This window comes from Chelonia mydas, chromosome 15 (genome assembly GCF_015237465.2).
Source record: "Chelonia mydas isolate rCheMyd1 chromosome 15, rCheMyd1.pri.v2, whole genome shotgun sequence".
Taxonomy (NCBI): Eukaryota; Metazoa; Chordata; order Testudines; family Cheloniidae; genus Chelonia; species Chelonia mydas.
Window position 1 is genome coordinate 9,182,285 of NC_057856.1, and position 19,846 is coordinate 9,202,130.

The 19,846-nt window shown below is 53.5% G+C and overlaps 2 protein-coding genes and 1 long non-coding RNA gene across 4 annotated transcripts in view; 2 read left to right on the forward strand and 1 right to left on the reverse strand.

Annotated features, from left to right (window-relative positions):
• The window catches only part of VSIG10 (V-set and immunoglobulin domain containing 10), a 17,840-nt gene extending 16,769 nt beyond the window's left edge, over positions 1–1,071 (reverse strand). For both annotated transcript variants that reach the window (XM_043529160.1, XM_037878778.2), the window contains exon 1: positions 871–1,071. In XM_043529160.1, coding sequence (XP_043385095.1) covers positions 871–952 — 82 coding nt within the window. In that variant the 5' untranslated portion in view covers positions 953–1,071. The remainder of the gene's footprint in view (positions 1–870) is intronic.
• Positions 1–11,993, forward strand: part of LOC119563777 — a 23,737-nt gene extending 11,744 nt beyond the window's left edge. The window contains exons 4-5 of the long non-coding RNA XR_005222379.2: positions 8,549–8,648; positions 11,324–11,993. This is a non-coding gene — a long non-coding RNA (uncharacterized LOC119563777). The remainder of the gene's footprint in view (positions 1–8,548; positions 8,649–11,323) is intronic.
• Positions 11,994–14,396: 2,403 nt separating this feature from the next.
• On the forward strand, positions 14,397–19,846 carry PEBP1 (phosphatidylethanolamine binding protein 1). The gene is made up of 4 exons (XM_037878801.2): positions 14,397–14,653; positions 16,099–16,208; positions 16,805–16,905; positions 18,518–19,846. The coding sequence occupies exons 1-4, from the start codon at positions 14,417–14,419 to the stop codon at positions 18,733–18,735; spliced, it is 666 nt and encodes a 221-aa protein (XP_037734729.2). The 5' UTR covers positions 14,397–14,416; the 3' UTR covers positions 18,736–19,846.

Consider the following 19,846-nt stretch of genomic DNA (forward strand, 5'->3'; position numbering starts at 1 on the left):
CGAGACTGACTGGCAAGAGGGCCAATTAGTGCCAGCTACGGAGGTGACTATTTGGGTGTTGTAGACACCTTTCCATTAGGAGCTGGACAGAGATCTAGAAAAGAAGGACGGTCTCTGGTTAAAACACCCAACTAGGACCCAAGACAGCTGGATTCTATTCCTGTCATAGCCACAGACTAACTCGGGCAGCTCACTTCACCTCTCCGTGCCTCAGCTGCCCCACCTGTACAATAGGCTTAACACTTCCCTACCTCACAAGGCCTTGTGAAACCAAACCTAGCTTCAGGGTCCAGGAGCGGAGTCGGACACTAGAGCCTGTAGCTCGACAACAGCCCCAGATACCCGAGCCTGGATCGCGTCCGACTGAAAGCAGCGTTCCCAGCTGTGCCCCGGCCCCGGGAAGGCTCCCTGCCTCAGTTTCCCTAATGTCTACAAGCGGCATCCCGAGACTTTGCCCCGCTTTGCACAGCGAGGAGCGTGGCTGCGATGGTCACCGCAGCCGGCCAGGGCTAAGCAGCAGAAGCCCTTTGACGTTACAGCTGCTCGGTTCCCCAGGAGGCGCAGGTCCTACCCGGCCGCCCTGCAGGCGTTGGCCAGCACAAAGCCAGACGCGATCAGCGCATCCCCGGGTCGCTGTGGGGCCAGGCCCAGAGCCGTGCCCAGGGGAGTAGCGCGCTCAGACATGCCGCCTGGTCCGGGCCGGCCGGGCAGAGGAGGGGGCCCTTCCCCGGGCGGGCCCCGCAGGCTGGAGGGGACCGAGGTGCAGCGCCGGACACAGCGCTGGGTGGGTGCGAGCAGGGCACGGGCCGGCCAGCCGGGTCCCGGCGCCGCGGGCCCCTCCCCGCCCAGCCCCGGAGCGGGCCCCGGTACCTGCAGCGCCCCGGCCCGGCGGCAGCCGCCAGAGGCAGGCGGCGAGGAGGAGGGCGGCCGGGCTCCAGCCGGGGAGCCGCATCGGTGCACGGCGGAGCGGGCGGGCGGACACAGAGACGCCGCGCAGCCAGTGCCCGAGCCGGCCAAGCCGCCAGCCAGCCCCGGCACTGCCCCGCTGGGGGCCGGGACCCGGACCCAGCCCCGCCCCGCAGGAGCCGCCCCGCCTCCCTCCGCGGCAGCCGCGCCCCGGCCGCTCGCCCTCCCCGGGGTCCGAGCCGAGCAGGGGGGCCCGGCGCGCCACCCCCGCCGCCCGGGAGCCCGATCCCAGCCCCGGCTCTGGTGGGAGCCAGGGGCGCTGGAGGCTGGCGCACCAAGCCCCCGGCCCCGCTGGGAGGAGGCCCGGGGGGGCCGAGTGTCGGTGGAGCTGATGAAGCAGCCTGGGGTACCTGATCCCAGCAGGAGGCTGGGGGCCAGGACTCCCCTGTCCGTTCCCAGCTCTGCCACTGCCTGCCCGGTACCCCGGGCGAGCCCTCGGGGCCCCGTCAGCGGGACCGGTGGCTGGGGTACCCCGGGCGAGCCCTCGGGGCCCCGTCAGCGGGACCGGTGGCTGGGGTACCCCGGGCGAGCCCTCGGGGCCCCGTCAGCAGAACCCGTGGCTGGGGTACCCCGGGAGAGCCCTCGGGGCCCCGTCAGCGGGGCCGGTGGCTGGGGTACCCCGGGCGAGCCCTCGGGGCCCCGTCAGCGGGACCGGTGGCTGGGGTACCCCGGGCGAGCCCTCGGGGCCCCGTCAGCAGAACCCGTGGCTGGGGTACCCCGGGAGAGCCCTCGGGGCCCCGTCAGCGGGGCCGGTGGCTGGGGTACCCCGGGCGAGCCCTCGGGGCCCCGTCAGCGGGACCGGTGGCTGGGGTACCCCGGGCGAGCCCTCGGGGCCCCGTCAGCGGGACCGGTGGCTGGGGTACCCCGGACGAGCCCTCGGGGCCCCGTCAGCGGGACCGGTGGCTGGGTACTCCGGGCGAGCCCTCGGGGCCCCGTCAGCGGGACCGGTGGCTGGGGTACCCCAGGCGAGCCCTCGGGGCCCCGTCAGCGGAACCGGTCCCTGGGGTACCCCGGGCGAGCCCTTGGGGTCCCGTCAGCAGGACCGGTGGCTGGGTACCCTGGGCCAGCTCACTGGAAGAGGAAGGACCGGTTGCTGGGGTAACCTGGTCAAGTCCTTGGTTCCCTGTCAGTAGGACCAGTCGCTGGGGTACCCCAGGTGAGCCCTCAGTTCCCTGCCACTACGACTGGTCACTGGGGTACCGCGGGCAAGCCACCGGTTCCCCATCAGTAGGACTGGTCGCTGGGGTACTTTGGGCGAGCCCTTGGTTCCTCGTCAGTAGGCCTGGGATAACAACACTTGGCCACAGTGCTCTAAGGCTTGAGTTAAAGATGCTCTGCAAGGGCACAGTATGGTTGCTTTTGCCTTTGGGACTGTGTCGCGCACTTTCAGGGGAAAGGTCTCAGTGGTCTAAGAGGCCTTTTCTATCTCAGTAGCACCTACTGCTCCCAAACACAGATCCGGCCCTGTTGTGCATACCTGCCCCTGCCCCAAAGAGCTTATAGATAAGTTTTGTGATCCTAACAGAGCAGCAAGGTATGTACTAGAAATTCCTCTGATGCTGAACCAGCTCTGCCACACCATCTGCTGGATAGGGCCCTGGAAGGGAAGTCAGCATTATAACAATGCTACGCTGAAGATGTGCACGGGGTGACCAGACAGCAAGTGTGAAAAATCGGGATAGTGGGTGGGGGGTAATAGGCACCTATATAAGACAAAGTCCCCGAAAATCGGGACTGTCCCTATAAAATTGGGACATCTGGTCACCCTAAATGTGCATGTGATGCAGGACAATTAATCATTGGCACTCCCTTCGTTTCCCATTAGTGCCTACCACCCTGCACCGCACAGGACCATGTCTTAGATCTGCAGATACAGCTCTCACCAACATCAGTAGGACCTCCAAGCCCCAAACTTGGATAGCCCTAAGGCCCCGAGTTGATACTGCTGCATCTTTTCCGAGCAGTAGCAGATTCAGGGCTACCCAGGGGGTCAGCTTCTCACTGGAAGGGGAAGTAGCTGGCACGGTCCCTGAGGATGTTCTGTTTACAAAAGGCTGCTAACATTGCAGAGAGGTGGACAAATGCACACACAGGCAATTGCACTGCCACAAACCCAGCTCAGGCACCATGGACGAGCCCTGCCCTATTGGCAAGAAACAGCTCCCTTCTCTGTCTTCCTTGGTGTCTGACCTCTGTTCAGCTCATGCTGTCCGTGCCTCCCTCCTGCCTGCACCCTTCACCTGGAAAACCTCATGAGTGCCCACCCTAAACATGGATTAGTTCATGAGCCTGCTTTTGTGCAACTGCCCTGTAAGAGAAAGGCCCCACAGCGAGGTCTGACCATATTCAGTGCCTTGGGAGCTGGCTCCCTGCTTAGTCGCCCTGCAGAAAAAGAGAGTTTCAGCCACACCATCTCCTTAGTGATACTCAGGTGTGTTCTCCACACTGGCCGTGATCTTCCCCTCCTCCTGTGTTTACCCTTTTCTATGGAGCTTTTCCTACTGAGCATTCATATCAAGCTCTCTGTCCTCATATGCGTTCCTTCCTGCACGCTTTGGCCATGACAATCCCACGCCCTGCCCTGCTCACGGGTGTTTTGTAGTCAGGCTCTACCTTTGTGTCAACTGCTTCTGCCTCGCTGATCCGCTTTGTTTATCCCTCTTTGTTACTTCTCAAAGGTGTCATAGCAACAGCCTGCGCCCTGGTTCGGCTCAGGGATTAGACGCCAGGCACAGAACTCAGGGGAGAACAGGCTTGGAACAAAGAGCCACAATAAATACGCCCCGGGGGCATGGCAAAGGGCCTCACGGTTTGTCAGCAGAGGGCTACAGTGCACAGACCCAGCAGTGGACGTGCTGGCCCTGGCTGACAGCAGGGCTCAGCACATGAGCTGTGAGGAGCGTACCGGTGAATGATGACTCTGCCGGCCGCACCCACTTGTACAGATACAAGAGAAAGTGACCCTCTGACATGAAAGGAAAGAGGCTGGGGAGGTGAACTGGCCACAGAGCTGCACAGAAAGACACAGGGTCAAATTCACACCTGCTGGTAAGTGGATGCACCTCCACTGACATGTCTTAAGTTGCAATTGCTTATACCAGGTCTAAATGTTGCCCAAAGGTTTCATTCTGGGGGGTGCCGAGTTACAGATAAACCCACCTTGGGGTTAAAGAGAGTCAAGGCCTGATTTTCAGAGGTGCTGAGCACCTGCCGTTCCCACTGATTTCAACTGAGATTGGGAGTATTCGGCATCTCTGAAAACCAAGCTCCTACAGTGAAATCCTGGCCCTGCTGATGTTCAATTCGGGGTTTGCCACTGAATTCACCGGAGCCAGGATTTCACCCCCAGAGTCCCAATCCTCCCCCCATCACACACGGGCTTTGGGAGAGAAGAACAAACTTCATGGATTCAACAGCCAGAAACGCTGCTTGGAAGGATGAAGATAAAAATAATAATAATAAACAAGAATTAAAATACTATCAGGTTCTCTAGTGCAGAGAGAACAAATGAAGCCGGTCACTGGAAAGCAGCTCAGAAGAAAGAAAGGGAATGGAACAACAGAGACAGCAAAATGAAAGGGGAACAAGGAAAAGAGATGGAAACAGGAAAGAGGAAAAGGACCCAAAGGAGAAAGTAAAGCTTGAAGAATAAGAACTGAGAAAGATAGACGGATTTTATTTTAAATCTGCCCCTGGGATTTTATTTGGGGATTCTACAACAAAACAAATTTAGTTAGTTTGTTAAAATCAACAGCAGAAATATTAGAGGAAAATGTCCCAGGGGGGCAGGGCCCCCCTCCAAACCGATACTGGGTGGACGTAATGCCCCTACATTGCTAACTACCAAGATGAGACTATAGCAAAAAGCAATCTCCAGGCTGATGTGGGTATTGCTGGGGATGTCTGAGATTGGGGGTTGAGGAACTTTTTCACAGAGCAGAGAACATCTTAGGAGAGACTGTCCCATGCATAATCTTGTGGCAACTACAGTGATTGCTCACATAGAAGAGTAATATTAGGAAAGGGTTTATGTATTCTTATCCTCTTTTAGTTCTACTTATCTCTGGGAGTTCACACAGTATGGTCAGCCTGCTCTCCAAGAGCCATCAGGCCACAGTTTGGGAATTTTGGATTATTAGTGCCGAACAAACAAACCAGAACCACAAGGTGGTTTCCTCCGGATCAGCTCACAATCTGTTGCCCGACCAGCACATACCTAGATGGTGCTATGGTACTTATGGAGCTGTCTTTTGGATGAGGCACAAGACAAGGCTGGGATCATTTGCGTCTTTAAAGGTCTCCTTCATCTTTTTGCAAGAGTTGGAGGTATTTGATCTGGTATCTTGGCTAAATTCCTATGCAGATCATCTTGCCTACCCGCATGGCCTCTGCAGCATCACTTGGATAAGATCAGGGGTGCTGGAACGAGCAGTGCTGGGGATGCGGTAGCACCCCGGCTTGAAGTGGTTTCCATCATATACAAGGTTTACAGTGTGGTTCAGTGGCTTTCAGCACCCCCACTATACAAACTCTTCCAACACCGCGGGATAAAATAATCTTCAACCCCAATCTTAAACTGTTTGTTATGCGTCACAGCCAGGATTACAACTTGGGCTCCCTGATTCCCACGTCTATGCTTAAAACCACAACCCCCCGTATCAGGAGTCACAGCAGCAGAGCCCAGGCCTCGCCTATGAAACTTGGGAGGAAACCAAGCCTGTGACCTCAGTCCTGCCCTCTGTTACACTGGTGTGGGGAATGGGTGAGAGGACATAGGGAGCTCCCTAAGTCTGCCTTCCCTCCCCCAATCCCAGCAAAGCAGGGCAGGATCCATCCTCAGGGCCTGATCCAACCCCCATTGACTCAGTGAGAGCTGGATCAGACTCTCAGCACAAAGGAGTGCATTAGGAGGGGAGCCCAGCTGTTGCAGCAGCTGCCTGCCAACATGCCACTGAATGGGTAGGTTAGGTGCACACCTATCCCTCTGAGTCATCTGGGGTGCAAACAGCCCTCTTGCTCCCAGCCCCGGCCTGGGAATTGTTGGAATGATTAATACTGTTTGAAATTATTAATATTGATATGGGAAGCCAGCAAATACTAATTTAACCATAAACTCCTTTATTAAATCCAAAGGCCAAAATGGTATTTATACAATTGCTCTAACCATGCCTAAAAAGCAATGTGCTACATCCAAACAGTAACAAACCATTTATACGCATTTGATCAAGATACTTACAAATGGGCTAAACCCAGGGTGCTTCGACCCATATTGGTTGGCTCCAGCATGGTCACGGAGGTACTAATGAAACCCTTTAAGAGTTTACTTTTTATACCCTTTAACAAACAAGTGATGTCACTGCCTTTACTGACTTCAGCTAAAAACCAACTTGAGACAATTCATCCTTATTTCCAGTCTTAATCTCGAGAAGATTTACACCCTCCTTTCTTCCTACGGCCTTTCCTTTCTTACCTTCTTCCCCACCACCTGTTGCTTATAGCAGGACAGTGGGAAGGTTTGGGCTTGTTTCTTTTAAGATAGTTTTCCTTTATTTTATTATTACAGCTCTTTTACTTTATTAGTTACTTTTGGAACCATACATCCTTCCCATACTACACGTAACACTACTTGCTATGCTCACGCCCTTCGTTTACTTGCTGATTGGGGCCTATTCCTTACTGGCCATGAATGATAAGGTGAAACTGTTATTTTCTTAACCAAACTTTAGCTTACTTTAGTTCTTTAATTTTACACTTATCCGACAGGAATCCTGCCCTCTGCTGGCATCATCCACATGGTGGAGGATACATGGGGCTACATCTCCACTCCACATCGCTAGGCTGGCCAGGGTGAAGGGGCTAAACTCTGATACAGAGACTGAGGGGCTGGGTGTGAAATTTACAATGAGAGAGATTCTTAATTCATCAATTTCACAGCAAAGGGAACAGCATGAGTCTATAGATCAGAATCCTTGATCATTGCAACCCCTGCCCTTGGCTACCTAGCTCCTGGCTCGTCCCAGATGGCCATGAAGAAGAAGGGCCATGAACTGTTAACCCTCCAGGATACAGCACTTCCTTACCAAAAGGGCCAAATATCTGGCATGCTCTTAAAAAGTTCCTAATGACCTGCCACACTCCCCCACCTATCTCCATGCAACACCGGCCTGCATTTCATTTCAAACAGGGAGGCGTGGAGTTTCTTACTAGGTCACTTAGTTAACGACGACTGTGCAAACAAGGATAAGAACTTGGCTCACAATCAGATTCTGCTCTTAGTTACACTCACTAGGTCAAGATCAGAGAGGGCGCATACGGGGTGCCAGAGATCCCTTAGGCATACTCACCCTCATCCCAATGTGTGAGTGCATGGGGTACGCTGGGGTCATTTACATGCTGAGGAGCTAGAAGGTGTCACTTAAAGCTGGGGGTGGCCTGCTGTCACAAACCCTTTCTTACATCCTCCCGTAGTTTCTCTGCTTTGCCATACTTCTCTGCACTCCTTCCTTCCAGCCCCTCTGCATGCATCACCCTAACCTAGTCTTAACTTGCCACACATTGCCGCTCCCCTCCCATGAGCTGGGGGTCACCAGGGGACCATTCCATTGTCAAAGGAATTCTGACAAATTCCTTTGTCAAAGGAAAGCTGCTGCATGCCAGGGAACCCTGCTCTCAAGGGTAAAAAACCTGGAGTGTGAACACAGGATTCTTCTGTTACCAGAGGTAACAAGGGGATGGTACTGACCTGGGCACTGGCTCTGCACACCGTGGGAGAAATGCCACCCAACAGACATTGGGGGCAATTCACTGCTAGGCCACATAAAGGGGCTGTAAAGCCCCACAAATACCCCTGGTGCAAGAAGCCCTAGCACAAGGGGCATTCCTGGGCAGGCCAGGGCCATGTTGTGGGAGGGAGGAGAAACTATCCAATGTTCTTATAGCCTGGTGAGTCTTCACTCCTGATGCATGGGAGCAATGGCACAAACTAACCCCCAACCAGACCAGACCCTGTACAGTCCCTAGTCCTAGTACACAGGTGAATCTGGGCTCATCTCCTAAGTGATGGGCCTGTTGTAACTGATCATTTGTTCACAGGCTGCAGCCATACGTCACCCCAGAATACACAGGGAACAGGACTATAGACACAGAGAGGGTGGTGCCCAGTGAGGGCTGAACCTTAAACACCAAACACTTACCACTTTCTCAGTAGACCGCGACCCACCTCCCTTATTTCACATAGGTCCCCCAGCAACCTTACCTCACTACCAGTGTCAGTCACACCCAGCCCAGCCTAGATTTGAACCAGCCACCTACAGGCGACATGTTCAATTGATCACGACCAAGCTTGTGAGCCATCCAGTCGCCCGTGGAACAGACAATCCAATTCCTTATGGTTACTCTGTTAATATGCCTTTGACGAATGATGCTCTCCACCAGGCGCTCGTCCGACGGGACGGGAGGAAGCAGCCAGGTTCCTCTCTGGTTTTTGTCCGCTTCAGAGTAACTTCCTGTGCCTGCAGCATTGATTGGTTTGCCACACCTCAGGCACTCCGCTCTACCTTGCCGTATTTATTTTAATCTGTAGTGCATTCAAAGAGACAAAGGAAAGATCGCCCTTCCAAAGGCGGCAGAAAGCTGGGACCCAACATCCGGCAAGATTTACTTGTGTGATTGGTTTTATGCATGTGAGTAACCCACTGACGTGAAGCTCAGCACCTGCTAAGCCCTTGCAGGAGAAGGTCCTCTAGTGTGCAGGAATAGGGTTTCCATTTAAATGGTCTGCAAGCCCTTTAGTGGTGCTCCCCGTGTTCTGTGCTGGAGAAGCTGCCAGAACCCAGCCAAAGCAGCAGTGTGTACAGTACTAGAGCTTGCAGGCTGTGTTATTGGAACCCCACCATGCCCGTGTCATTCCTTTATTTTATGTTTATTGTGCAAAGAGCAAAAGACATAGCAGGCCCCTGTCGGGACTCCTTTGCAGGGATTCCCTCTGATCACTGCCTTGTAGGGCAGGGAGGTTTCTCCCCCCTCAACCCACCTGTGAAACAGACTATGGTTCTGACCCCAAACTTCACGCTGGCTCTGGGGCGCTGCTCACCCTATCCAGTGCCTGGTAGGGCCTCCCGTGATCACATCTCCCCCCGTTATGTGAGATTTCCTTAGTGCAGAGGAAGACTGAGTTATAGGTAATACAGCTGAGCTCTGCAAGGGGGCCTCAAAGGGAGAGACAGAGGTGTTGTGTGACCTCCTTCTTTACGCACAGGAGTGTGAAAGCCATACCCGGGGGGCCCTTCTGCGCACAGATTTCAAGGGCATGTCTAGCTCTAAATACGCAGAATAGTCCACATCCACCTGAGTGCACAGCTTTTGATTTCCCATGTCACACGTGCTACCAACAACTGTGTATTCTAGACATGTGGGGCCAACTGATGTCGATGGCTTTTGGATCAAGTCCACGCAGAGACAACTCCTCAGAAACCCACTCCTGCTGCAAACAGCTAAGTGGCACTTCTGCCAGCCAGAACCATCCAGCAACAAGGTTAACCACAGGTTAGCGAGCTGGATGCAGGAGCCATGGGGTCTTACACAGGAAGTGACTGGGATGATGGCTTCTGGCCTTGCTGTCCATGAATCATTGTACAAAGCACTCCCTACCGCAGAGACACCAAGAAGGACAAGAAACACTCAAACATCTATAGGCATTTGCAGATCAGACCACACACTGTGCAGCTTCTCATACTGACCCCACCCGGGGCATGTCAAGATACACGTTATGCAGGTGCCTCCCAATTCCAATGTGCAACAAGGAAATAAAGCAGACCTTGACCAAAACACTAACTTTCCTACTAATAACTCCTCTGACAGCAACGAAGAGCCATGCTACTGTGACGCTTGCTGGCGAAAGGCTTTCTGTTCTCTAACAGCAACTCCTGTCAGGCCTGACAAACTCACTACGCCTAACACATTGCTTTAGTAGTATTGCTCCAAGAAGGGTCATATGAGGTCTCTACTAAAAGCTTGTGCCACACTGACCCTCCTTGTCGTTGCAAGACGTAGGTAGAGATGATATTTCAGAGGCTGTGTCTACATGCTGAAAAATGTGTTTTGTCTGTGTCCTAGCAGGGCTGACAAACAGGCTTTGCCAGACAGAGGGACGTATGTTCACCTGTCTGCCTCCATTCACTTGGAGATTAAGCATTGTAAGCCAACAGAATGGGAGCCCAATATACTTACGAAATCAACAGGAGGGTGGGAAGACTAAACCCCAGGGGGTTGTCCTGTCTCTGGGGGGAAAAAGGTGAACTTTGAAGAACATAAATATAATGCAAGGAGACATTTTGTGATTCATTCACTGCAGAAAACCCCTGGCACTGGCAGAGGGGGTTGCTTGCATCCTGCTTTGTCCTAAACCAGCTCGCTCTGCAAAAGACTGCACCTTTGGGGAAAATCTACATTGTTATATAGGTAGGGTTACCAGATCGCAACTGTGAAAAAAACAGGACGGGGGTGAGGGTAATAGGCGCCTATATAAGAAAAAGTCCAAAAAAACCAGGACTGTCCCTATAAAAACAGGACATCTGGTCCCCTTATATTTAGCGGAGTGACCACTGCTAAGTGTAGACCCAGGTTTGCGTGTTAGGATTTTGTTTTATAGCTAACCATTTCCATTGTTCTGATTCACCAGCTCTTACACCTTAGCCGTTGATAATAAACTTATGATTGTTTTCTCCATAAATGTAACTCAGTGCTGTGATGTTACTGTGGAGCTGATCTCGGTTCAATCAAACCAACGGGAGCGCGCCCTATTCCTCTGGGGACAGCTGAGCTGGTCCTTCTGGGAGTGTGCAGTGGTTAAGGGCTGGGCGCTACAGGGGGATGCTTTCGGAGGGACTCAGGGGCTGGGTGCACCTATTCTTACCTGCAGGACAAAGTGAGGGCTGGCAGAGCCCAGAGGAGATTGTTTGGGTGGCGAACACTGCAGACTGGTGGAGTCAGAGAGCTCGCACCCAGTTAAGCACAAGCAAGTCTGTCTGTCTGTGTCTGTCTGTCTTTCTCTCGTAGGGTGACTGAAAAATCAGGCCAAGGGATGGGGGGTAATAGATGTCCATATAAGACAAAGCCCCAAATATAGGGATTGTCCCTATTAAAGCGGGACATTTGGTCACCCTGGGGGGGAAACAAGGTGATTCACAGCCTGAGGCCTGGACCCCCGGAGAAAAGGTCACACTTGCCTGCCTGCATCAGGGGAGACAGGTAAGGAAGTGACCTTGTTGCTTCCCTACTAGCCTTCCCATTGCAACTGCAAATGGAAATACCACACTCCGCTACGAGTAAATGACATGGGAATTTCTGTCGCTAATAGGTTCCCAGGCCCAACCTCTGCTCTGACACATGTTGGGATCCTTTGGAAAACTCATGCCACCCCGTATAAGGGAGGAATTATTATCCTCATTTTATTGATCTGCAAATTTTGAGGCACACGTAAGTTGAGCCAGTAGTAGAGTGAGGAAGAGAACCCAGGAGTCCTGACTACGTGCCCCATATATACGCTGCACAATCCTAACAACACTCCAATAGATTCTCAACCAAGGCTGCAAACCGTGGTCAGGGTTTGCAACCACCCTGCCCTTTCCAATATTGCTAAGAGGAAGGGGGATGCCAGCTAGACGAGAGAGGTTGTAGAGAGGTCCCAGTGTAGAAAGGGAGGAGAATCAGTGCCCTAACATACAGTACTGTATTTTGGTAGGCACATGATTCTGGTGATGCAATTAGTTTTTCTTCTATACTGTATGGTTTAAGTGTAACACTGCAAAGGTGTCAAATGAATAGAATTCAGGGAAGTGTCACAAAAGGGCTAGCTACCCAAACGCCCTTTACAATAGTAACCTGGACGTAAGTCATTAGTATTAATCAGATAAGTAGCCAGGTTAAACCAGTGAGGAAATTCATCATTCACCTCAGGCAACCTCCATGCAATTGTAAGCCGGGGGAATAGTCCTGCTATTGTGGAGAACTTTCCTGGCTTCTGCACGACCCCGGTGAAGTGGGCTAGCGAAAGGATCTGAGTCCTCGCTCCCACTTCCTTTACCCAGTGGCCTCCCTGCCCTTGAGGACTCCCCTTCCACTCTCCTGTCTGGTAGAGTCCTCGTAACCCCAACAAGGCTGGGCCCAGGATTCCTGGGGGGCTCGACCTCCAACCCTGCTGCAGTCACCTAGGATAGGGGCTAGGGTGTCCCCACTCCGGGGTACTCTCTCTGCGCTGGGCACTTCTCTGACCCACTGACCATTACATACAAGTTAAAACACATGCAAGTTATTTAAACAACAATTAATTTGAAAAAGAATAAGGAAAAATGGGAAAGAGTTAAAGGAAACACATCACCCCGCTCTGTGGCAAGGAACATCACAAACAGTGTCTCTGGAACGTCAGGGCAGTTCACAGTCTGTTCCTTGTAAGTCCCAGGCCTCCTTCTCAGGCCCTGGCTGTGCTGTAGGGATGCTGTGGGTTGGACACTCGTTCTGGTGGCGGCCACACGCTCTGAGGCTCTAAGTGGTAGGACCCTTCTGCCCAGTGTCGCCCCCGCCCTGTCGGGGTTACGATCCAAGCCTGGCCTGCAGAGCCTCTTGGCTGAGGCGTCTCCCTGTGCTGGGCCCGCTGCCCAGGGTCCCCCTCAGTCTCCCCAGCTGCTCACCGCACCCAGCTCCGGACTGCTCCAGCCCCAGCTGCACTACTCGGTCTCTGCACTGCTGCTGCTCTGCCTCCAGCTCCCTGGGCTGCTGCTCTAGCCCCTCTGGCTCTGGTTGCTGCAGCTCTGCTCCCAGGACAGGTCTGCTCTGCAGGCTGCTTCTGTGACTCTGCTCCCAGCACTGACCTGCTTCCTGGGCCGCTTTTCTGGCCGCTCTGGCTCTGGTTGCTGCAGCTCTCCTCCCAGAGCAAGTCTGCTCTCTCTGGGCTGTGCCTCCGGCTTTGGGGCTGCAGCTCTGCTCCCAGGACAGGGTCTGCTCTCTCTGGATCTGGCACGGCTCTGCTCCCCAGCTCAGCTCGGGCCCCTGCTTTCTCCTTAGCTCTGCCCCACTCTGTCTGACCCAGGCAAATCCAGCTCACACGGAGGACAGGACCTCTCTGGCCTCCTGACTCCCTGATTAGCCTGCCCGCCCTGTCATTCAGGCTGACCTGGAGCATGGGCCTCTCCCCCATTGTTCCTGGGGACTGTCAATCTCAGCATCCTGATTTCCCATAGACCCTTCCCCCTTTTTAGTACTGAGAGCTAGCCAACCAAAACACCCCCACTGAATGTTAGTAAGGGGGCAACAGTCCCCTTACACAATGGCAGATTCCAATCATGGCTGTAACTGTCAGCAGGAAGTGTACCCTGGGGCACCCGTATTCATTGATGGGCTGCGTTGCTTCCCAGGCCATGGGTGGGGTATTTGATCAGACCCTAGTAGGGTTTTTTGTTTTAAGGACTTTGGTTAAAAAAAAAAAAGATACAAGGCTGAGCTCCACTGCCCAACAACCACTTCATCCCAAGGGCCCAGTCGCAGCAGCTTAGCAAGGCAGTCCTTTCCCCACGCTGGGCTGAAGAATTAACGGTTTCATTTAAAAGAAGAACGTTTACAGTCCTTGGGGTCGCAAAGAAAATGTTCAAAATACTTTCTCCGTCCTGTGACTGCACAGAACTCAGGGACTGTAATAAATCCCTGGTTTGCTCTTCACAAACACTCCAGTGCAGCCTCGCAAAATTCTACTCACCGCTCCCCGGAGGCGGAAATTCTAAGGGCCCACTTCAGAGCCGCCCCAGGGGAAGGGCTGTAAACCAGCTGGATCTTCCTTGGGGTGCTCCGCCCGCATAGGCTGAGTCAGTCCAGCCAGCTCTATATCACCGCCTACTACAGGGAACCATGGGGAGGGGAAAGGCTGGAACCAGGAGGCATTTCTACATCCATGATCGTGGCTATTCCTAGCTGCTGCAATGGTCCCTTTGGGCTACTGGCCGCTGGTGCAAGTCAGAGCAACCCTCAGGGCTGCTCTCAGCTACCTTGGGAGCAGACAGGTTCCCAGTGGCCCCAGGACACAGGACGGTGCAGGGGTGGCCTCAGGCCTACGCGTTTGCATTGTACCTCGGGTGCATTTGTGCAGCACCCAGGACAAGGGGCTGCTCGGGGGGGTGGGGGCGTTATTGCAACAGGACCGATGCTGACAATTACTGACCGGGCCTCTTTGATCAGGCAGCTGGGCGGGGCCCGGCCAGGCTGCTACAGCCCCCTGACGAGAGGCGGCCCGCCCCGGCACCGCCCCAGCCCGCGGAGCCAGCTCCGCTCCGCCTCGCCCCCGCCCCTGCAACACGAGACGGCACGCGCAGAGATGGGAGCCGGGCCCCGCCCCCTCTGCTCACGGAGACCAATGGGAGCGGAGAGGGGAGACGGGGCCCGCCCCCTCTGCCCGCCATGGCCAATGGGAGCCGGGGGGGGGGAGCCAGGCCCCGCCGCCCCTCAAAGGGGAGCCGCTGGCGCGCGCCCACTCCAGACCCGGAGCTCGCGCAGCCGCTGGGGGCCGAGGATGGCGCTGGCGCTGTGGGACGGGCCGCTGAGCCTGGGCGAGGTGGAGCAGCGGCCGGCGCAGCCCCTGCGCGTGCAGTACGGGGCGGCGGCGGCGATAGGCGAGCTGGGCCAAGTGCTGACCCCCACCCAGGTAGGGCCGGGCTCGAGCCGGGCGGCCCGGGGAGCCGGTCGCGGCAGGGCAGCCCCCGCCTCCGGCCTGCTGCGGCTCGGCCCGCGCTGCCCGCCCCGGGCGCGGGGCAGAGAGAGGGGCCGAGCGGCCTGCGCCGGGCGCGGGGTCGTTACGCGCTGGAGGCCGGGCGCGAGGGGCTGGCTCCGGGCAGCGCCGCTCCGTGGCGGCGGAACGGGGCAGGCCGCTGCCTGCGGCGGGGGGAGGTCACGGCCCCGCCCGGGATGGGGGCCTCTCCGGGGCCGTGGATCTCCCCGGAGCGGCAGAGGCCGCGCAGCCGCTCCCCAGAACTCGCCGAGGGGCGCTGCCGTGGCCCCCCGGGGCGGGGCCGAGCCCGGCTGGAGTGGGGGGCAGAGCCGAAAGGCGGCGCTCGGAGGGGGGGCTCATTGCAGGGGTGGGGCGCCGGGGCGCTTACCGGGGGAGCGGGGGAGCTCGGCGCCGCTACCATGACGCAGCGGTGTGGGCCGGCCGAGGGGCTCGAACCCGTTACCCGGCCAGCACAGCGTGTGTGGGGGGGGGTGAGTCCCAGCTCTTAGGTCTGCTGCCCGAGATTCCTGCTCCATGAGAGCCAAACAGAAACGATCTGCTTGGCCCTATGACCCACGTGGGAGCCTCTGGCGTCCACTGATACTGGACTTGCCTGGCTGCTGGCTTCCGGCAGGCTAAGTCCATTGATCGCGGCAGCGTTCCTCCTGACCTGCCCCAGCATGAGAGCAAAGTGCAGGCCCACTGTGCTCCAGGGGGTTGTGGTGATGCCTGTGTTGCTCCAACACCACCACCCCATTGCTAGGAAATGGAGTACGTAAGAGGAGGGTGCTGCGGTGTTGGGTTGGAATCCTCCTTGGCTGTATACCAACAGCAGTGCCCAGCGGGTATCCGTTTCTCAACAGGGTGGAAAATTCCACCACGCCAGGGAGTGTTTCTACTGTCCAAGTACGAGGTAAGGAGTAGATGCGTTCCATAACTGAGTCAAGGACTCCAGCCTTGATCCTTTGTAGCATGCATCTGCCAGTTACGCTTCACTGTGCCCAGATGACAGAAACAGAGGTGCCTCATTCTTAGAGTTTCTGTGTTTTGCATTCAAGTTCTTGTCACTACCACGGAGGTGCAGTTTTTAAGTGCCAAATGCTGCAGTTTGTGGGGGTTGTTTTTATTCAAACACATTCTAAGTGGAAGAAAAAACATTCACCTCATTAAAATCCTTCATTTTTAGGTAGAATCTACAAGCAGTCTCCCTTCTGGTGTAATGAAAACGGGTCTATGTAATAACGTTAGCGTGGTGTGTCAATTGCATGCCCAATATAACTTATGGCTTGCAGCACTTGGAGAGGGGGTGATGGATTCTCTACGGGGATATGACTGTTTTTCCCTTCTTGTTTAATGACTGGCATACAACTTAATCATTATAGGTTCAGAACTGCCCAACCAGCATTGAGTGGGATGGCTGTGATCCACAGAAACTCTACACCTTGGTTCTCACTGACCCAGATGCTCCAAGCAGGAAGGATCCAAAGTTCAGGTAATAGTGTAGGAGAATTTTGGAAGTTTCCCTCTCTTGTCTGCCATAAATGTCAATAGCCTGACCACTGAACTATTAGTTGAACTTTCATGCTGCCTTTCAGCTGAAAATTTCTGCTGCACCAATCAAGTTGAGAAGGGTGATGTGAATTGCTAGAGCCTTGCAGTCAGCCTATATAGCAAAGCCTGCAACAGAACCCAAAGCTCCTGGTCCTGAATGTTAGCCAGTAACCATCCTTCCCCACCCAGACATCCAAGGATGGGAAACGTGCCCCCGACAATGAATGCTCAGAGCAGTGCTGCTGCATGCTTTGTGGTGAGCAGAAAGCACTTACCTCTGCCCTGCTGGCTTCTTAGCTTCATCTGAACAGGTCCGGCCAATGATATTCATGTGAAACTACATCCTTGTGTGTGTATGTGGCGCAAACTTGGCAGGGACAGCAAAAGCCTGTGATGTTCCACCAGGACAGGGAGTGAGTGCAGAAATACTCTGCTTCTAATAGCCATCTTTCTGGCTGTCCATTTAATTCACTTGGCAGGTCCAGTAATCCGTAGAGACTGTTATTGGTTCTAACTTGGGCATGTTCTTCGTCTTAGGGAATGGCATCACTTCTTGGTTGTCAACATGAAAGGAAACGACATCAGCAGTGGGTGTGTCCTTTCTGATTATGTTGGTTCTGGGCCACCCAAAGGGACAGGTTAGTAAGTGGTAGCCCCCACATATCACTCTGGTCCTGCATGGGCTAATGCAGGACTCCTTGCTACAGTGAATACTACAGTACTCAGACTTGACTGACTAATCCATGCTGTGAATGAGTAGATCGTAATGTAGAGGGACCCAAGCAGGAGCGTGCAGGGAGCTGTAATGTACAGAGAGAATGAAGTCACCATCTTGGTGGGCAAAGAAATGAGGATTCGTGTGTATACCTCCTGCACCAGGAGTGCAGAGCACACTGCTGTCTAAGCAGCAATGTGGATAGCATGGCCAAGCACTGTCCATCTGCCTCTAGAATATTTCCACCATGCAGGGAAAGTAAACGACTAGCATATTGCCTGCATCAGGGGCTGGAGGGAACGTCACTGAATTGATATCTGGGTGGTTCCCAGATGAGAACTGAGTTCAAATGTGACCCTGAAGGCTATTCAGACGTAGCTGGTGCATTTTGTTCATGTATTAAATCTTCTTTCCTGTAAGTAAAGAAGCTGTTTACCTGAGAGATACCAGCTGCTGGACATCTCTTCTCCTGCGTAAACGTAGTGGACAAGTTGAACTTAATGCTTGTCTGGGAGTCTAAGCTCTGACATCACTTAGAGCAGGTGTTAGGCCGAGGAGACTAAAACAGTTCTGTATGTGGGAGTTGGTGCAATCTGCATAAAAAATGGCTCTGCTACAGCTGAAGAACTGTTTGCAGTGTGTGTGCTCAGTATATGCCAACATCTCAGCTTTCAAACCCCACAGAGCTGTATTAGCCACTCTTCACACCTGGGGGGAAAAATGGAAATATGGTGACAATTTCAGTTGTAAAGGTTCATGGCAGATATTTACCTGCCCAAGGCGTGAGCTGGCACTGTCCATACACTTTATCTTCATAAACTGACAGCTGATGATGACCCCACATTCTTGCAGGTCACACACGGCCATGCTTGGCAATTCCCCTGAGTCAGTACGTTCTGTGGGAATTGTTTTGCTGCTCTTCTGGATGCTGAACATGCGTTCTTAAAGACTTGCTTGGAGTGTGCCAGAAAAATACAAATTATTCTGCTGTCCTAGACCTAAGATCTATGCAAAACATGTGCTTCTGCCTTCAGCCACAGTCTATTAAAGTGGACAATACTACTGAAAGTGGTTGATATAATGGACTCAATGGCACCATCCTATCTTACAGGTCCTTCCCTTAAAACACTTGTCCAAAAGGCCTCAAACTCGTCCTTAACCCTTATGCAACAAGATGGCTAAAAAGCCAAACCCTGGAACCAATGAAAGTTCCATCCATGTACTATAAGATGTCTGCCCTAGAGCTCCTGTCTGTGTACAATGCCTGGCACGCTTATCTAATGTCTACACCTGGTGCTATGTCTGCACATTCATTGTATACTTGACTCATGACCGCCTCCATGATGTAGGATACCAGAATGGTTTGTTTATACGCAATAACAAGGTTAACGTATGGATCAGACCCTTGTATAGGGGTGTGTATGATCACAAGCTTTTGTACCCTAGTGCTTTCCTTGAAAACAAAACAAATACAGATTTTCTTTCTTCTATTTAACATAGCGTGTCTGTCTCTCTCTCTCCCACCCAATCTGCAGGACTTCACCGGTACGTGTGGCTGGTCTACGAACAGCCGCAGCCACTGAACTGCAACGAACCCATCCTCACGAACCGATCTGGTGACAAACGTGGGAAGTTCCAAGTGGCATCTTTCCGCAAAAAGTACAAGCTGGGAAACCCAGTGGCTGGCACGTGCTATCAGGCGGAGTGGGATAGCTATGTGCCCAAACTCTACGAGCAGCTGTCTGGGAAGTAGCGGGGAGGGGCAACCCTTAAGCCTCTCATCCTTGTTCCTACATCCCCAAATCCCATCACTTAGAACAAAACTAGCTTTGAGCGAGATGGATCGGTCTTTTGGGAGACAAAGTTTGGGCAAAAGTAAGTGTTTGGAGAAGAGCAATTTCTACCACTGTCCCTGCTGCTCCTTTCCTCTTACCCAGCTCTGTGCTGCCTCTGCAAACAGTTACTGGGTGGAACCAGAGCCCCTTACCCAGTGTACAGCTGTGACCGGAACCTGCTTCAGTATTAATGTAGTTTTTGCATAGGTGGAGGGGTCCTGCCCAATCACCAATGCAGACCTCAGTGTTGCTAGGAGCAAGTGGTCCCTACCCAGACAGGGGTAAAGGGAAAATGTACCATTTATTGTGCCCATTTCTGCAGAAACCAGTGCTGCCTAAAGAGCACTAGTACAATCCAGAAATATGCTATGGTGAAATGCTGAGAGCTGCTTACACCTCCTGGGCCATCCTGAAAAGCCTGTGTCTTTGAAACTCTTTGGGTGGGGGGGGAGAATATGGCTTCTGTTTCTCTTCTCTCATGGTAAGAATGAGCTGAGGTTCCTGGGGATGAGCTAATCCCCAAGAACCCCCCTTGCATGTGTTCCCACCTGCCCTTGCAATCTTAGGTCAAACTTCACAATTAGTCTGGAAGGAGAAAGATTTGACTTACAGTAGCAAACAAATTAAAACACCCAGAGCCTGCCTTTATGCAGACGTACAAAGTAGCGGGGAAAGACCGGATTCACTAGTCACTAAAAAGTGGTGATAGCAGATTACTATAGGAGGGGGGATACTGTAGTGACTACCCAAGGTCAGCTACTATCCAAAAAGACTTTCAGATGTTCCCTGGAGATAGCAGTAGGTCAGAGATGCTCTGCAGAGCTGCTCGGTTCCACACCAGTATGTCAGGTGACTGCTGTACCCTTTAATTTGATTTAACTATATACTGGAATGGGGGAAAAAACTTGACCCTGGAAGCTTCTGTTGAACCAGAAAATTAATGTAGCTGATATTGTTTGTGCAAGTCATTGTTGTGCATTATTTGCTGTTTGCTTTTAGTTCCATTAAAAGGACAGAATCACAAGTGGA